This window comes from Terrapene carolina, unplaced genomic scaffold (genome assembly GCF_002925995.2).
Source record: "Terrapene carolina triunguis isolate 2854851 unplaced genomic scaffold, T_m_triunguis-2.0 Scaffold85, whole genome shotgun sequence".
In the NCBI taxonomy this organism is placed as follows: Eukaryota; Metazoa; Chordata; order Testudines; family Emydidae; genus Terrapene; species Terrapene triunguis.
Genome location: NW_020664436.1, coordinates 22,037,655 through 22,057,621, shown reverse-complemented (window position 1 = coordinate 22,057,621; position 19,967 = coordinate 22,037,655). Strand labels below are relative to the sequence as shown.

At 43.3% G+C, this 19,967-nt stretch overlaps 1 protein-coding gene across 1 annotated transcript in view; it reads left to right on the top strand.

The window, feature by feature from the left end:
• The first annotated feature begins 6,508 nt into the window (after positions 1-6,508).
• Positions 6,509-19,967, top strand: part of MAP3K21 (mitogen-activated protein kinase kinase kinase 21) — a 51,289-nt gene continuing 37,830 nt past the window's right edge. Inside the window, 1 exon segment of the mRNA XM_029911074.1 lies at positions 6,509-7,612. Coding sequence (XP_029766934.1) covers positions 6,808-7,612 — 805 coding nt within the window. The 5' untranslated portion in view covers positions 6,509-6,807.

Sequence of the window (19,967 nt, the reverse complement as noted above, 5' to 3'; positions counted from 1 at the left end):
CCCCCCCAGCACCCACCGCCCTTCCTTGCACCCTCCTCGCCCTCAGTCCCCACTGCCCTTCCTCCTGCCTCCAACCCTCACCCTCAGTCCCCACTGCCCTTCCTCCTGCCTCCAACCCTCGTCCCCAGCCCCCGCCCCCCACCGCCCTTCCTCCTGCCCCGTCACCCTCACCGCCCTTCGTCCTGCCCCCAACCCTCGCCCTCAGCCCCCACCGCCCTTCCTCCTGTCCCCCACCTCTCCCCCAGCACCCACCGCCCTTCCTGCCCCCTCCTCACCCTCTCCCCCAGCCCCCACCGCCCTTCCTCCTTCCCCCAACCCTCGCCCCAACCCCCACCGCCCTTCCTCCTATCCCCCACCTCCCCCGTAGCAACCACCGCCCTTCCTCCTGCCCTCACCCCCAGCCCCCACCACCCTTCCTCCCGCCCCCATCACCCTCACCGCCCTTCCTCCTGCGCCCCACCTCCCCCTAGCAACCACTGCCCTTCCTCCTGCCCTCACCCCAGCCCCCACCACCCTTCCTCCTGCCCCCTGTCACCCTCACTGCCCTTCCTCTTGCGCCCCACCTGCCCCCTAGCAACCACTGCCCTTCCTCCTGCCCCCACCCTCACCCCCAGCCCCCACCACTATCTAGTGACTTGCTCACATAGAGGATAATAGTATATTGCTACTACCAATTACCTGTTAGCTCAAGTGGCAGAGGTCTGTGATACTATGGATGTAAAGGACTGAACCCTGCTCTGAGCCAAGTAGGGGGCCATTATGGTTCTATATGATGGAATTTCTGTTTTTTCATGTAGTTGTTTTTTTAAAAACTACATTAAAATAACATCAAGGTTGAAAATTTAAGTACTCAAAAGTAGGAAGTGCTAAAATTAAGGTTGCCTGGTAAAACTTGATTCAGCCCTCTTGTGTATGCACTATATGAAACAGTCTTTAATAACATGAACCTATAGTTATATGATCACATGCTATTTTTTTGTTCACAGAACCCTTGCCTCGTTCACTGCACAGGATGGACTGTGCTGTGGGAATGAATCACAGCTGGGTAGTGATGATGTCTGCAGAGCCCCTACCTCATTTGTTGCAGGAGGTGGATAGTGAATATGGCATAATTGCTGGAAGAGAAAGGATGGTCTCATGGTTAAGGAAATTGAATGCTATCCTGGAGAACTGAACTCCATCCCTTCCATTGGCACACAGTTCCTACCTGATGGTAGGCAAGTTACTTAAACCAACATTTCATAGTTGGTTACTATGTGTTCCCCATTTTCTGGATGCCATTTTCATGATACACTTGGAACCAGATTTGTAGAAATGCCTAGTGCTCACAACTGTAACAGAGGTCGATTAGAGTTATGCTTTGAAGATATAAAGTGGTATTAAAATGCTAACTAACTGTTCTGAAAAATCAAACCTTAGGTGTCTCAAGTTGGGCACCCCAAATTAGTGGATACTTTTGAAAATGTTGGCTTTAATCTTCCTGTGCCTCAATTCCTCAATTGTAAAATGGAAATAATAATACCACCTAATCTCAAATGGGGTATTGTGAAGATAAATTCATTAATTTTTGAAGCACTTGGATACCATGGGGAGAGCACTATAGAAATGCCATGAGGAAAATAATAATTCTGTATTACGTGCCAGGGTGTGGATGGTGTGCATTAAATAAGGCCTGAAGCCACATATTGAACTAAGAGGATAAAACAAGTGTTGAATAGCTACCCATCCACTGAAGAAGGAGCAGTTCCTGTGGAAAAAATAGTACACCTCTACCTCAATATAACGCTGTCCTCGGGAGCCAAAAAAAATCTTACCGTGTTATAGGTGAAACCGCGTTATATTGAACTTGCTTTGATCCACCAGAGTGCGCAGCCCCGTCCCCCCGGAGCACTGCTTTACCGCGTTATATCCGAATTTGTGTTATATCGGGTCACGTTATATCGAGGTAGCGGTGTATGTGGTCATCGAAATTAATAACTGCGTCATCATGCATATGCACCAAGAGCTGAATTAAGGTTTCACAGGAATCTTGGTTTCTCCTAACCTTTGGGCAATTGACTTTGCAACTATATTGTTCTTTTAATGTAGGTTTAGGGTTTGTTTGGTTTTTTGGGGGGGGATTTTTTTAGATATACTGTAATATATTTACACTGGAAAAGGGGTTTTTTAATTACCAATGGAGAGATTTCATAAGGATGTTTGCTGAGGATGCAATGCAGATATACAATATTATATTCCAAAATCAATTTAGCACTGCTGCTAAAACACCTGGGCATTCCTATTCTTACAGAGAAAGCTAGCTGAAGAGAGCAAGAAGCTCCAATTCTTGAATACTCTGTTACGTTTGCTTAAAGAAAAATCCACTAGAGGGAGCCATTAGAGAATTTATATGCATGTATTTTATTTTTTTAAATATAACTTATTTATATTACCATAGCACCTCCAAGCCCTACACATGGATCAGAACTCCATTGTGCTAGGTGCTGTATAAACACAGGAACAAAAAATATTTATAGAACAATTACTAGTTAATAATATTTATATTTGTGCCACAGTGGGGAAGTGTTTGGAATAATAACTGTAACTAAATAACACGTAAACCCTTTCATTGTATGACTACCAGTACCTTGTTTAACCTGAGAAAAACATTCCACAGTTTATCAGTCATTGTGGCTTCTGATAGATACTAGATAAAATACAGTATGGAATTTGTTCATATGGCTGAATGTTTCTATTACATTTTATAGCTTTTATAATGCCAAGCAAATATGCAGATAAAGGCTATATTCATAACACCCCGTGAATGGCTGCAAGTCTTTCTTTTATATTAAAGGAAAGGGGGAAAGGGCTGATAAAGACACACTGAGTTTTGATCATTTGACTTTTAAAAATAAATTATTTTAATAAAACATTATCTACAACTTTATTTTGTCTTTCTGCAGAACTATCCAGGAGCACTGGGGTTGCCCATCAGGTACTAAAAGAGATGGTGACTTTCAATAAATGGTGGCAGATAAGTAAATCCTCTTTATCTGGAAGAAGTCAGTGGATCTGACTGGCAGTTAGGCCCAGAGGGAAGAGCTTTTGTTCTTAGGAAAGGCAGCTATAGGACATACATATAAAGAGGACCTGTGAGGTGTGGTTTAGGCTATTGTACACATGTGGAGCAGCTTGCTAGTGAGAACTGCTACACTGGTGTAGGAGGACAATGTGGAGCCCCCTCCCTGTGGAATTGAAACCTGGCAGGTAGGACCAACAAGGATACCTTATTGCCTAATAGATTAAAGAACCAGAGGGTGCACCCCAGACAGTAGTCCTGAGGGACCCTATCCTCTTGGGGGCTGCTCTCAACTAGCCAAATTAGGAACTATTCTGTTATTAATTGTATCTTTTAAAACTGCGGATATATTTACAGTTTTTTCCGTGAGTAAGTAGTCTTTGTCTGAGTGCTTATTGGAATCCACCAGGTGCTACAACCTATAGGGACTTCAGTACTTAACTTCTCAAGTGTACACATGACATGTTATCAACTCTTTTTAAAAGGTATGATGTACACAGCACTCCAGTAGTCCCGCTATCTGGGGAGAGTGAACTCTTATTGACATTCTCCAGTTGGAGCCTAATAATAGGTCTGGAAAGATTCTTTTTAATTTGGAAGAGGGGTACTGGTCTCTGAGGTAGTGCAACCGCTCTGTTAAATTCAGCACAGTTACAGAAGAATGTTAAGGGTTACTTACACGATCCATTGTCTAGCCAAGCTCTAAGATACAACCGCATTTGCTCCAACCCCTCAGACAGACAAACACCTACAAGATCTCTATCAAGTATTCTTACAACTACAATACCCACCTGCTGAAGCGAAGAAACAGATTGACAGAGCCAGAAGAGTACCCAGAAGTCACCTACTACAGGACAGGCCCAACAAAGAAAGTAACAGAACGCCACTAGCTGTCATCCTCAGCCCCCAACTAAAACCTCTCCAGCACATCATGAAGGATCTACAACCTATCCAGAAGGACGATCCCTCACGCTCACAGATCTTGGGAGACAGGTCAGTCCTCGCTTACAGACAGCCCCCCAACCTGAAGCAAATACTCACCAACAACCACACAACAAAAACACTAACCCAGAAACCTATCCTTGCAACAAAGCCCGTTGCCAACTCTGTCCACATATCTATTCAGGGGACACCATCATAGGACCTAATCACATCAGCCACACTATCAGAGGCTCTTTCACCTGCACATCTACCAATGTGATATATGCCATCATGTGCCAGCAATGCCCCTCTGCCATGTACATTGGCCAAACCGGACAGTCTCTACCCAAAAGAATACATGGACACCAATCAGATGTCAAAAATTATAACATTCAAAAACCAGTCGGAGAACACTTCAACCTCTCTGGTCACCAGGGCCGGCTCTGGCTTTTTTGCCGCCCCAAGCAAAAAACATCGGGCCGGTCGGAGCAGCAAAGGGGGGGAGGGGAAGAGGGGAGCAGGAAAACAAACCTGCCCCCGGCCGGAGCGGCGGGGGGGAGAACAAACCGGCCGGCCGGAGCGGAGCAGAGTGGAGGGAGAACAAACCGGCCGGCCGGAGCAGCGGGAGGGAGGGGGGAAGAACAAACCAGCAGGCCGGAGCAGCAAAGGGAGGGGGGAACAAACCGGCCGGCCGGAGCGGCGAAGGGGGGGTGGCGGGAAACAAACCTGCCCCCGGCTGGATCAGGGAAGGGGGGGAGAAACAAACTGGCCGGCCGGAGCAGTGAAGGAAAGAAAAAACAAAAACAAAATACCTGCGGGGTGGCGGGAGCGTGGATGCAGGGGGACTCCCGGCCCTGCAAACCCCGGGCAGCGGAGTGCGCACCAGCTAGCGGGGGGGGGAGAGAGAGAGAAGGGGGGCAGCCAGGGCTTCCTTAAGAGGGGCGTTTGCCAGGCGGTCCCTCCCGCCCCACCTCCTGCAGGGAGGGCTCCGCGCCACTCCGGTCGGCAGGCAGGGAAGGACGCGGGCTCCCCTCCTCCGCGCCGCTGCCCCCTACAGGGCGGCGGGAGCAGCAAACCAAAAAGAAAAAACCTGCAGGGGTGGCCAAAGCGGTGAAGCGCAAAAAAGAAAAAAAGAAAAGGATTAGATGGAATGCCGCCCCTTGGAATCTGCTGCCCCAAGCACAAGCTTGCTCCGCTGGTGCCTGGAGCCGGCCCTGCTGGTCACTCGATTACAGACCTCAAAGTCGCAATACTCCAACAAAAAAACTTCAAAAACAGACTCCAATGAGAAACTGCAGAATTGGAATTAATTTGCAAACTTGATACCATTAAATTAGGCTTGAATAAAGACTGGGAGTGGATGGGTCATTACACAAACTAAAAACTATTTCCCCATGCTATTTCCCCCCCTACTGTTACTCACACCTTCTTGTCAACTGTTGGAAATGGGCCATCCTGATTATCACTACAAAAGTTTTTTTTCTCCTGCTGATAATAGCCCACCTTAACTGATTACTCTCGTTATAGTTAGTATGGCAACACCCATTTTTTCATGTCCTCTGTGTATGTATATCTTCCTACTGTATTTTCCACTGCATGCATCTAATGAAGTGGGTTTTAGCCCATGAAAGCTTATGCTCAAATAAATTTGTTAGTCTATAAGGTGCCACAAGTACTCCTCGTTCTTTTTACAAGATTGTGTACTATACTTGTCTTGTTCTTTTTAATGTATTTTAATGCTAGATTGCCTTGCTTTTCTTTCTCCTCCTTTCCCCTTTAGTCCTTCACTCCAGTTTTTCGTTTCTTCTACTGTATTTGCTGTCTGATTTGCATCATTATAATTTGCATTATTTTCTTCCCATTATTTTTTCCTCCAGTTTCCTTCTCTTTTCCTTAATCTCTTCCCTAATAGTCTTGTCTACTACATTTTTTTCACTACACTTTCTTACCATAGGTAACATTGTGGGAGTGCTAGTGTAGACCACGAACTGACAGTTGCCAACATTTTAACAACCATGTTGGCTCGAGCTGGTCCGAGTAGATGTAGATGGCACCATAGTTAAAACTTAAAATGCAAATTGTCTACACTAATGATCTGCAACAAGTGGGAGCCATGAGGGGAAGTTGTAAGGGGTGGGAGGGAAGAAAGCAATGCAGCCAGAGCCTAACTCACATGCTTACATACTGGCACTCCCCTCTCTGCCCCCTTACTCACGCCTTGGCACCGCTGTGCCCAGGCTTGCCTAGTCTCTCTCGCAGGGAGAGAGAATCCCTCGTCAGCTTGGTTTAAATGGAAGGTGTTTGCCAAGTCTCTCCCCCAGGGCTGGAGGACGGAGTTTGCTGTGTGTTACACTAACGCCTTCCCGCTCTCCCGGCGCTATTGGCCCGACCCCCCCGCAGTGGGGCCCGCCGGCCTGTCCGTGCGCGAAGCAGGCAGGGCACCTGCACCTGCCTTTGACCCTCCCCCCGCCTGTCCCTGTGGATCACGTGTCCCGGGCTGGCCAATCCGGCGCGGTCGAGGGCGGAGGTAGGCCCCGTTGGGCTGGGTGTCTGGAGCCGCTCGGGCCGGGGCGGCGCGGCCGGTGCTGGCCCCATGAAGCTGCGGGCAGAGGCGGAGCAGAGACCGGCCTGGGCCTGTCCCGCTGCCCCTCGCGGGCTTGGCCGCTTTACCGGTGGGTCGCCCCCGGCCGCTCAGCGGGGCCCGCCCCACCCCGCGCGCAGGTGCGGTTAGCGCGGCCGGCAGGTGAGGATGAGTTTCCCCGGCGGCGTCTCCGGCTCTCCCGGATGCCGCGGCTGAGGCTGCTGCGGCCCGTGCCCCGGCCCCTGCCATGGCTCTGCTGGGCTCCGGGGCGGCGGCCGAGGGCTCCTCGGCGGGCGGCGGCGGCCCGTCCTGCCCGCTCTGGACCGCGCTGTACGATTACGAGGCGAACGGGGAGGACGAGCTGAGCCTGCGGCGGGGCGACGTGGTCGAGGTGCTGTCCAAGGATGCGGCCGTCTCGGGGGACGATGGCTGGTGGGCGGGCAAAATCCGCCACCGCCTCGGCATCTTCCCGGCCAACTATGTGACTTACCAGCCGGGCCGGTACCCGCCCCAGCACCGCCAGCAGGACAAGGGCGGGCGCCCGGCCCCGAGCCCGGCTCCGCAGGACTGGCGGGCCGGAGGCGGGGGAGACCAGCCAGGCTCCCTAGCCCAGATTGACTTCCAGCATCTGGAGCTGCAGGAGATCATTGGCGTGGGGGGCTTCGGCAAAGTGTATCGGGCCACCTGGAGGGGCCAGGAAGTGGCGGTGAAAGCGGCCCGGCAGGACCCCGATGAAGACATCATGGCCACAGCGGAGAGCGTGCGGCAGGAAGCCAAGCTGTTCTCCATGTTGAAGCATCCCAACATCATCGAGCTGCACGGAGTCTGCCTGCGGGAGCCCAACCTCTGCCTGGTGATGGAGTTTGCGAGGGGAGGCTCCCTCAATAGAGCCCTAGCAGGGGCAGCCACCACCGGCGGGGGAAGCCGTTGGGGCCGCCGCGTACCTCCGCACATCCTGGTGAATTGGGCAGTACAGATAGCCCGCGGGATGCTCTACCTGCACGAGGAAGCCATCGTCCCCATCCTACACCGAGACCTCAAATCGAGCAATAGTAAGTCTTCTAAATGACTTTTGTTTTAAGAGGGTATTTCAACTATCTCTTTAGTGTGTTTTAACCATGTTTTTTATGATGATCAGCAAAAGAGAGGAGGCTGCTGTATAAATCAGATTTATGGAGTGAGAGGGACATGGCCTGTTAGAGCTACACATTTGTCACAAGCTGCTGGATGTGGACAGTTGGAATGAAGGCGCTAACACATGAGACTTTGACTTACACGTTACACCTGTAATTGTGACTTTTTGTAACCAGTTAGACATGTTGATCTTATATTCATAGAATCTCAGGGTTGGAAGGGCCCTCAGGAGGTCATCTAGTCCAACCCCCTGCTCAAAGCAGGACCAATTCCCAGACAGATTTTTGCCCCAGATTCCTAAGTGACCCTCTCAAGCATTGAACTCTCAACCCTGGGTTTAGCAGGCCAATGCTCAAACCAATCTTAACTGGCTACAAGTTCAGCTGGTGTCCACAAACCAATTTATTGAGATGGTGTTGGTGTATCTGCACCCACCACACTGCATAGGTTACATTATATTGTTTTCTGGGGAAATCTGGGCAGCTATCCTGTGGTACCTCAGCGAGGCATAATATGGCCTCCCCTCTCCAAGTAGGCCCTGTGGCAATGCATTGAGGATATCCTTCTGTACAGAGTTAGAAAGGAGGAGGATTGGTTAAAACCATAAACTGACACCATTAGGAAGTGCTATATTGAAATAAGTGTTTATTTGCTTGCTGGAAGACAGTCTTGTGGCAGTGGGAGCTTCTGGCAATAGTGACATGGTTGGTTAGTTGTCTTGGTTACTGATCAATCATGTGATATGTAAGCCAACCATATCACTAATTAGGTAAAAACTCTGTTAAAAATTAGCACAGAGTTTATATACCTAATTGTAACACAGAGAGCAAAGTCCTATCTTCCTAGACAGAAACTTAAAAAAAAAAGAAAAAGAAAACTGAGTAAAATAGCAGACTCATAATATACTTTCTTCCTTGTCTGTTCTGTGGTTATAAAACACTTCACAATAAAATATATTTTTCATAGTATCTTCTTTCTTCCTCTCCAACCCTATTTTTTTATTAATGAAAGATTTAATGATGGTGACTATCACATGATATTTATGACTTCTATCATACTTTTTTCATTAACATGATTTAGTGCTGATGAATGGTGTCAGATTAATGGACATGGAGATTCTAGTTCTTTCATTTCAAAAAAGATAGTGAGATGGTGGCAGTAGAAGTTCCTCTGCTCTTGTTATGGAAAACCACCTGAAGGAGTGAGAGGGAGCTCAGTTTTTATGCATAGTGAATCCTTGGTGTCTCTGCAGGAGTTGCTAAAATTGCTAATATTTTAGATCCTTTTGTTTTGTGAGTGCTGGTCCCCTAGAAACTGGATTTTGGACCAACAACACTTGGTTGTTACTATCATAGGACATGTTTGAATTAGTGATCTAATGGTGAAAAGTATGTTCCTGTGGCTAATGTCATTTTAAGTTTTGGGGGCTCTGTCTATGCTAGCCTTTTTTTCCTCTAATATTTCACACTGGTAGTTTCACCAGAGGGGGATAGTGATGGAGGTTTTCTTGCAGACAAGAGGTTGGCAGCTACTGATATTTTTTACACTGTTTAGACTTGCTCTGAACGGAGTGATTAAAATGTTAGTGGCTGTTGGCACCTTATCCACACTGCTCATGTTGCAACCAGTGGTGATAAATTCTAACTTTATTTCGTTTAGATTTACATTATAAAAACACCCATATAGGAACTCTGAGCACCCTGACTAAAATACTTAAAATAACCACCCATCAGCATTAATACCGATGGGCATTAATAATGACTAGGGCAGCAACAGTGAGGACCAGGGCCATCCTTACCTTTACGCAAAATACGCAGCTGTGTAGGGCACCAGGAAATTTGGGGCACCAAATTTCCTGGTGCCCTGCACAGCTGCGTGCTGCTCCAGCCCCTGCGCCGCCTCTTCCCCATGGCCCATGCCCCTGCTCCGCCTCTTCCCCGGCTCTTCCTGCCCGTGCCCCACCCCCATTCCCACTCCCCTGAGGACTGCAGTAGGGCCGGGCCTGCAGCTTTGTGTAAATTTCCCCGAACCAGTGTCTGTGGGGAGGGAAGCCAGTGGCATGTACTTTCTTTATCCCCAGATGAGAAGGAAAGTTGGGAGGTGCCAGGATCTGTCATTTTCCATCCCCGTGGAGAAAGAGAAAACTAGCAGGGAGAAAACTCTTCCTGTAGTGGGGGGAATAAAGGAGGCAAATGTAGATTGATTGATTTTTATTTTTGGGGGGGGGGGGGAAACCTTTGTTTCCTCTTACCTGTTTTGAATGTGGTGCCTGTCAGTTTCACTTGTTCCCCTTGTTCTCTGAGGAAAAGGTAGTTAGGACTTACCGGATGGATTTAGCTGGCCGATATCAGTACAGGATATCACTTCATGCAGGAAGGCTCCGAGCACCATAAGCTCTCTACATAGGATCCATCTCTTCTATTTGATGTGTTCTTGTTTCATGCAACTTGTGAAGAACCAGAAGGAGATGATGTTCACAGGAAACTGAGCGCCCAGAAGCATGAGTGAAGGGGTACACTCTGCTTTTAGCTGGGGAGAGGAGGTGGGAGAGGCATGCACAGCTGTGCTCCCCCATGTCCCCTCTTTTACCCTTAAAGGTGTCATCACAAAAATACATAAAGATATGTCCACTTTTGAATAACACATTTTTACCTTTTAAATATAGATGTAACATTTATCAATGTACATGTATCCATTGTATATTTTGCAGTCTTCATGACCCACATGGATGGCAGTAATGAAGGAAGAGGTTGTTTGGAAAGGAACGTGGTCCACCTCTGGGTGGCTTGCAGGGTCTCTTGTCACTAAGCAATTCCAAACTTTGGTATTAATCTAAAGAAATTCCAAGGCAAAAAAAAAATAGAATCAAGATTGAAAGGAGGATTTTACCTGTCTTTATCTGATACATCTGCTTAAAAAATCCTGAGGAAATCATTGTAGTTTCTCAAAACATAAATAAGTTGAGAAATTATAAATTCAAGTTCCACTTGAAGAAAAAGAAAATGTTCAAAACTGTGTAATTACTTACCTGTACATCCTTAATTGTATCCTTGGGGTACAATCTGAAATCAATCAGACACTCAAGTCTTCTTTAACTATCATATGGGTTTGTTAATATTAAAGTAATGTATTGTCTTATTGTTGCTGTTTGACTGATGGTTGAATGTTTATCTAAGAGTTTTTGGTTAACAGTTATAATACTGAAGAAAGAGTTAAGGGTGTTTAGGTGACCATAACTGTTTGTTTATTTAAATATTTAACTCTCTCTTTAAATAGAGTCAAGCATTTACTTCTGAACAGGGGCACCAAATTAAATGAGAGGGCTAGGGAGATTTGGGTTTACTTGAGCCTTTGGCAAACTTTCCAGGGCCTTGTCTAGATTAGGATTCTATACTGCATGTTAGTGAACACGTATTAGCCTGCACTTTCCAAATGCTACTTTAATTCCAGTACCTGATTTTAGAACATTCAGTGCCTCCAGCTGGGAAAAACAAGTTCCACATCCTGAATGCAGGTGTTAGTACCTGCAGGAAACTTTCCATGGAAACTGAGTAGCCTATAATTTAAAGGAATCACACACAAAAAGTGAACAGTGAAACCGCAGAAAGTGGACAGTCTACCTGATGTGGCTTTATTTAAATTAAGACGGGAATAGCAAAACTGAAAATAGGAAACTGTTTTTAAAAGCTGAATAAACAACTGTGATGTAAGTAAATTAACACTATAATACCCATACAAATAGCATTCTCACACACTCATTGAACGCTGTTACGTAGAATATGCTGAGGATCTCCCTCCCCACCCCCCAAATGCACAGAGATTGGCTGTTTTAGAGATATTGAAAGGCTTGTTGCCATGGCTAAGAGGCACCAGAAAGGGATAGTGAGAAGGTGTCCAAGACAGTAGGACAGAGGTGCCTCAGGAACCAGGGTGGGTACTGGTGAGGCTGCAGAGCCTGCTCTGATTAAACTGCTGTCAGCTGTTAACCAAATCACTCTTGTTACCTTGCTCCTGGCTGAGGTAGGGTCCCTGCTGCTTATAAGGAAGGCAAAAATCAAACAGTCTCTTTCCTAGAGTTTCTCTGAGGTCCTTCCTAGCAAGACCACTCAAATTATGGTGGAGTGTACTATTAAAATAACTGAGAGAGAAAAAGAGGTTATTCCAGTCAGAAGATGATACTGAAATCTTGCAAAATACCTCTGTTTCCCTCAAGTTTTTCTTCAACCCTCTGAACTCAGGATTGTTTCTCTTCAGCTTTTCTTTCTCTGTCCTCTCCTTATGGAGAAAAATTCTTGGCTTTTGATAGGCTATGATAGGTCTGAGATTAATCTATATGAGCTATACTTTTCAAAACAGTGAGCTCTCCTTAGTATGACAGTTAGAGACAAACCCATAACTTCATTCAGAAAATGTTGAGGGCAGTTTCCATCCTGGAATCACTGGGCGATGTGGGTCTATGTTTTCATGTGATCTCCCTTGGCTTTGTGAGAGTTGGGAGGGGAGAGAGAGACCTGCAGCGTTAAATTCTCTGTCCCTCAGTTTGCGCATCTATAACATGGGGGTAATGCTTGCCCATCTTGAAGTGCTTTGAGATCTATGGGGAAAAAAGAAGATATGTAAGTGGAAAGTAGTAGTATTGCTGTCCATCTTGCACCAAACTTTTTAGAATGCTGTGCTAGCATAGACCAATACTTGCAAGTTTTAGTTGGTGTCATCTCTCCCTAATGACTTCCAAAGTAAGCCTTTCCTAAGGGAATAGGGTCTGTTTTAATTCAATGGCATAGATGTGCCACCTTTTTTATCTATGTATCTTTTGTAAAATTAGGTCACTTCTTTGAGTTTCTTACCCTGTATTTCTTTTTCTTTCTTTTGTACTGTTCTCAAGAATCTTTTTTCATGGTTTAGTGTACTCTCACATCAAGGTCTTGATTCTCCACACACACACCCGCCCCAAGGTTCTGAGCAGCTGACATTCCCATGTTCTTGTGTGGGAGCCCCACATGCTCAGCACCACTAAAAATTAGACCCATTGGCTTTTCCAGACACCAAATACCACATTACAGCATAAACATATTACACTTTACCAGCTGTGTCTAAGTAGGATGGGCATTGTATTTTTTGTGCATTTTTTGAATTTGTCCAGAAAGTGGTGTTAAAGTTAATTTAGTGTTTGGAGATAAACTTGCCCGCTACATGTAGCAACTTATATGTCTTGATTGCAGTGGATAAAGTAGTTTATAGAAACTAGTAATTCTAATATGCAGTTGGATGACTTGTTGCAACATGTTTTTAAAGTAAAAATCACAGTCGCTTGTTTAATGTTTTTTTTTTTTTTTCATACAATGGCTATCTCTTGGAAATATACCTATTTTATTAGTTCTATGCAATACAGTGTTTGTGTATAAAGTCCTTAACCTTCCAAAGAGTGAATAATATTCTAGTTATCTCATATGTGGGTTGAAAACCTAACCTATCGAGCCGAAGCAGTTAACTTTGATTTGCCCCCTCTGAATGTGTTAACTCTATCCTAGACTCTAACAAGTGAACAAAATTAAAAATCCCATACACAAACTTCTCTAAACTAGAGTTAAGGTTGATCAGATATGTTTCCTTACAATGCAAATACCAAAAGCCAGGAACTCATACATTAAAGGCAACACCTAGTACAAACTGATTTTTCAAACATTAGTCCATTACAGTCACAACACTCCACCATTCTACAACACTAATGCCCTCTCTAACATATCCAGTTTCATTTCAACAGGATTGCTGCCCTCAGTCAGCCCAACAAACAGCTGAAAATCACACTTAAATACACAGCTTTAACTCTGACCTATGCATTTATTTTGTTTTGTAGTTAAGATTGTGTTTTGCATCTTTGACTCCATCCCTGAACAGCTGTTGGTTCTTTCAAAAATGTAGTCATGATCTAGTCTTTCCTTTGACCCTACTTGCCTCTCCAACAACTTCCCCATCTTCCTTGTTATAAAATAATAATTAAATATATCTTCAGTCTTAAGTGAGCTGTTTTACAGCTGTTCTTTTGAGTTCCTTTCCTCCAAATTCCATCTTGGATTCCCTCCAGTCAAGTTTCTCCACTGGAAATCTTGGAGAGGGCAGGTTCTGTGACTTTTTTTTGGGCTAAAACAGGGTTTAGTTCTAGCCCAAACATCCCATTAATTTTCTGACTGTAACCTTTCTCTCAAAGGAAAATATGTTTTGGAGCTTTTGATTGGTGATAGCCAAATTACTGCTATCCTAGTTATGACATCAGTATTTGCTTGTGTGTATACACATAAAAATAAAAAACATAACTTCATAATTTCCTACTTTTATACAAGGTCTTTAGAAATACGGGGCCAGATTTTTAAAAGTAGTTATGCACCTAATGATGCAGATAGATGCCTAGTGGAATTTTCAGAAGTGCCTATGTGTCTAACTTCCATTGAAATTAACAGAAATAGACATAAAAAAAGAGCTTTTAAAACCTCGGGCCTCACACTTCTGAAGTGATATATATGCCTATAGAAGGAAAATTATGTTGCATGCTATTTAGGCACCTATATCATGTGGGAACAAGAGGCTTTGTGTAGTGCTGGTAAACTTGAGAAGATCCAGCTTGATTTTCAGTTTTAAGTTTTACTGTTTGGCATGAATGTGTTTGTGTTTGAGCACTGTTAGCTAGAACATAGAAATTCCATTAAAATTTTTACAATGACTTGTAAAAAGTAGAGAAGTAACATTAATATTAACTTTGGAGCTTTAATACCAATTTATAGATTCTTGAAGAATCTAAAGGTTAAACTTAGCTATTGGATTTTTTTGTTTGCAGACTGTCAGTTTCTTATCTCTCAAAATATTTTCAGCCCCCATATAGCAGGGTTTGAACTGAAAATGGCTGTGTAAAATAAGTGTTATTTAAAATGTGTAGATGGGCACTTTGAACTATTATTCAGGGTACTGGGGCAAAGTTAAAAGCCTCTAGTCTTTCCTTCTTTCCAAAACTCATTCTAATGCCCTAAGTCAGCGTTTCCCAAACTTTTTTGGCCACGGAACACTTTTTAGCCTATTACGGAACACTTATTATTTTGTAATCGTTTGGTTTTCAAGTAAAAAATTGCTTTATTTATGCTCAAATATATTTTATTTCATAAAACAAAGCAAAAATACAAATTTAAAATAACTTGAACTAACAATTTCTAACTGGAAATCGCATATAAAGTAGTACAAAAATTAAGTGCAAGAGTCTTTCACGGAACACCTATTCACATCGTGTGGAACACCAGCGTTCCGCGGAACAGAGTTTGGGAAACGCTGCCCTAAGTTAACAATGACTCCAAAAAATATAAAATTAAAAAAAAAAAAAAAAAAGCTTCATTTTTCATTTTCTGAAGGTAGAATTAGCACGCATAGCAGCATAAAATTAGGTGCACATTTGGCTTTAACAGTACAAATATTTTGATGATGGAGTCTCCCATCGAATTTGATGGATGAGTAATAATTACTTATTGTGGATCATAAGATGAGACCAATATTTTAACATGTTTGTTAAATACAAATTAACTTGTGCTGTATAAAGATAGTAACAAACTTCATGACTTTAAGTTAAATTTCTGACTTCTTGAATGTTAGAAGTTTTGACTCTTGGGATTTCACCTAAATTCCATCATGTTTGCTTTCGTGCTCCAAACTTTCCTATACTTGAAACCTTATTCCTGCACCTGTAACTCGAAGTAGATACCAAAATTACATTTTACAGCTGTTTTAAAATCTTTTTGTGGCATCCAGCGCTTGTGTATTAAAACCCTGGGTAATATACACTAATATGAACAATTAAAGTATTTGAGTAAAATCATAAATAAATTCTTCCCCCTCCCACTGAAAATCTCTTGCCAAGTTGATGCTTCTATGTTTAGGGTCATAGCTCCAGTTAAATCAGCCCCAATGTTGGCAGCATAATCGTGCTTTGTTCTCTTCCTGGCGACTGAAATCTGTGTTTTGACAGGTGTGCTTTTAACTCAGGCCTGATAAGTCAGCCCCTCCCCTTTGTTCCTCTTAAAACTGTAATGGTAACTATTTCACCTCTGTAGTTCATTGTTTCATTTCCCCCCAGCCCCCCAATATTGGAAATTCAAAAAGAAGCTTCACATTTATTTTTGTGTTCTTGATTTGTCATTAAAACCAAACTGAAACACTGTTCTCTAGAGTCATCACAATGATTAGTCAAGCATTTGTTCTAAATTAGGAAAGCCTAGGTCAGTTTAGAATGAGAAGAAAAGTTTGGTGTCTTTTTAAATTATCAAAGTATGGGATCTTTGTAGCTCCCTTAACTTTGCACTAAAGTATGTCCATACAGTACTTTGGGCCAAGATTCAGAAAAGCCAGTTGCCCAGAGCAAGCAGGAATTTTTCTGTGGGACTGTCATTAAATTCTGCAGAATCTTTAAGATTTCATTTTTTAAAAAGTGTTTTAGTTCTTATTGTTGTGAGAAAATTTCCAGGTGTGAACAAAGCATAAACCAATGCAATCTTGTTTTCTTAAGTCTACAGAGAGGCAACTCCAATGCTGCTGTCACTGTTAGGGGAGTTGGGGGCTGGCTATTGCTCTTATGAGTAGGAGACACTGCAAGGGTAGTAGGAAGGGGGCCCTCTACCATTGGTCTTCAGGTTGGCTGTGGCCTCCCTGCTCCTCGTTACAGTTGGTCAAAAAAACTGGGGCACTTAATGAAAAATGTGTCCTTTTTTTCAGGTAGAGTCAAAATTTTGACACATGATTTAAAAAGCTTCACTCCGCTGTACTCAATGGGCTGCTCCTTGGTTTTGTGTGGATTGGGATCCAGTCCAGAGAGGAGGAAACTTCCTACCTCCCCCTGCCATGAGGATTGGTTTAGGGGACAAGAAGCCCCTACTGGGAGAGGACTGTATATTGGGCAGCATACATTGATTTGTTTTGGAGGGGAATGCCCAGGACTCAAATGAGAATTGTGGAAGTTCGTACGGATCACTCATGATCTTTTGGGCTTATTGGTTCTATTAGGTCGGGTTTGGGTACACCAAACCTTAATTTGCCTGGCTTTGCTCTTTTTAAGGGTTGGATAGAGTTGCCAAGGAAATTCTTGATTGTGTTCAAATGATAAGGGTGTCTAGAATGAATGGTCAGGTGCTCTTTCTTAAATTTTGTACAAATTTAAACAAATATTAAAATCTTAGGCAGAAGTGATTACTACTGTTACAAGTAACATTTATGAGCATTTTATATTTGAATCTCCCTGCATTGTATTCAGAGTTTTTCCACAGTTGCTGGGTCAAAGGCAGAGGCTAGAGGAAAGCCATGTTTAAAAACAAAATAGCAAAAGTGACTGGCTTTATTTTAAAAAAAAATGGAATGGGAGCTCATGGGTAAGTGTCTAATACCTGAAATAATTCTGAGTGAATTTGCTCAAAATTTTTCAAGTTGACAGTCTCTAATGGTGACTGCTGTCTGTATGATGCAAAAATCACAGAAGAGTCAAGTTAGTACTGTAACCCTTCTTTAAACATGGAATCTAAATAGAAAAACTAATCTTGAATAATCCATTCATTTAAGAATTACAGAATGCTTACTATTTAAGGTTCTTATAATAATAACTTGTCTAATGAGAGCTTTAACTCCTGCATTTAAATTGAGTATTTAAAATAGCAGGGTTTTTGTGTCCAATTGTCGTGACTTACCACTCAAGTTCACCCTCCTAGAACAGGATTGAAATTTCTATCAAGCATTCTAGCACAGCCTCAGCATCAGCTAGTACACCTGTAAAGTAACTCATAACTTCTTTAACTACAACATTGTCTCCTTGGCAAATTGTCTAAACTATTTCATTCTCTCCACAATTTCCATTTGCCCAAAATTGCTGTTATAAATATTGCAACAGTGGAAGTGGAGAGAGAGTTGATGATGCAAGGTGCATTCAACCTACAGCGTATGCTTCATGAATCTTTTCATATTGTTGTAATTTATCTTGTAAATTCTCTTCCCCTCTCCAAGAGAAAAATCAGATGATTTAATTTTGCAGTTTGAGTACATTGATAGATTTTTGCCTTCCACATGTTCCTTTTCTATAGTGTTGCCTTTCTCTTATGAGATTAGTAGTGTCTGTCAGCTTTTTCAATCAAGGACTTTTCATGACAGTTGTCATCAAGTTCTGTCTCTGCAGTTGGGAGCACCTCTGTTCAGACTTCATTTTAGAATGCGATTGCGGTAGAGTCTAAAAATGTCTACCTTTGTCAAATTTAAGCAGTAGTGAGTTTAAGAGCAAAATGGAGTGGGTTGAAGTCTTCCACAGTTACTGTTTAAACGGTGGGTAAAAAGCTATTAAAGGGTCTATAACAAGCTGTGCAAAATGTATCTCTAGCCCTGACTTGGAGGGTAGACAAATTTCTAGTCTGTCTCCCCATACCATTTATTTTCTAAGATAAAAAAAATCCTCTAATATGAATGGTGAGCTGTACGAAAGTTCGATCCACAGCTTGAAAGTCATTACATGCACAACATACAGGGACAAAGGTGAGGTCCTTGCCCCTAATACTTAAAGGGAATTTCAGCTGTAGTAACTTGCAGACAAGTGGCAAGTGTATCGTCAATGGTGCAAACTCCTAGTGTAGGCAGGTAAAGCCATTACTTGCCCTGGTAGAGTTTACCCGAGTTTCAAGCAATAATCTGTGTTGCAATAATGAGTATAATTGAGGCAAATCCCTCCATATACACAAGGCACATGTTGCTGTAGTGTGCTGTTAACAAGCAGGCATGGAACACATTTAATACGATGGCTAATAATTGGGTTTTGGAAAGAAGAGGTATACGATACCTGTCAGTTCAAGTAAAAATGCAAGATAAGCAACTCTATTTCATGTTCATTTGGAATTTACAGGCACTGAATCAATTGACAAGCAGTACTTAAACTGAGTTTGAGAGGGAAGTGATGATGTTGCCACCCTCCAAAAATTATATGGTCCAACTTCTAGTCAACCTGTAGCAGTGAGAAGTATGGGATATGTGGTATAACCATAATATATAATTTGCACTCCTGTAGTCTCAAAGATCCGTGACTATCGGTGGCAGCAAATGTAGTAGCACGTAGGTACCTTCAGTTCTAATCTTGCTAGGTTAATGGCTAAGCAAACTAGCTTGTATTTGCAAAATGCACAAGACTGAGATATTTAGAGAAGTCCTAGATAAGGCAGTAGCAGAGGGTGCTGCAGAAACGAACTCACTATTAACTAAAGAAAACAAAGTGTGAATGGCCTTGGTCCTCTGTTTGCATCTACCAATAGCAAAAACTTGATAAAAAGGACTTAGCTACTCCTGGAGAAGTTTTTGTAATCAAAGCATCAAAAGAAAGTTCAGGCAAAGTGCAGCCAATGATTGTCAACAGCAACTCTCAAATGTATGACTGTCTTTGTGGTCTCTCCATGGTCAAAATTAGGAGAGAGGCTAACAACTTTTTGAATTAAACTGCTATGGACTGCAGATCAGCTAAAATCATCAGAGTATGCAGTAGAACTTCTTCCAAAACTACATTACAAACAATCCACAGATTTCATGAACCTTGTCAAACAGAAAAGATGTAAGCAATTGCTTCATATTTATATTAAATAGGATTATAGAAGAGCGCCCATAATTGGAGAAATATAATAAACTGTACTTTTTATTACATAGAAGAAAAAGGCTGATGTATTAGACTTGGAGAGAATGAACAAGTGTAACTAGAAGGTTAACAATTAGAGCTCACTAGTGCTAATGGGAAATCTCCTGTATATGCTGCAAACTAAAACTCCACCCTGGCCTCCCTAAGGAACATTGCATTGAGGAGGGTTGGGGATTCCTTGGCTACACTCTTTGGTGTTGTGAAGCACTTGTAACCACACTAGCTAGCCCTTCACCTCAGTACCTAAGGAAGCAGTTGGGGTATAATCCTGGCCCCATTGGAGTTAGCGGGGGTCTTATCGTTCATTTCAGTGGAGTAGGATTTCACCTCATGTCTGTTGTGTGCCTGGATCCTGCATTGGTATGTTCTGGAGCTCCTTGTACTCTTCTGTGTCCCTCCACTCTCAAACAATCTCTAAGTTACGCTATTCCAGCTATGTGAATAACCTGGCAGAGTCAACGTAGCTTAGGTCGACTTACTGTGGTGTCTACACTGCGCTGAGTTGACGGGAGACACTTTCCCATCGACTTACTCCACTGGAAGGAGAGGAGTGAGGTACTGGAGGAGAGTGCTCTGTGATCGACTTATCA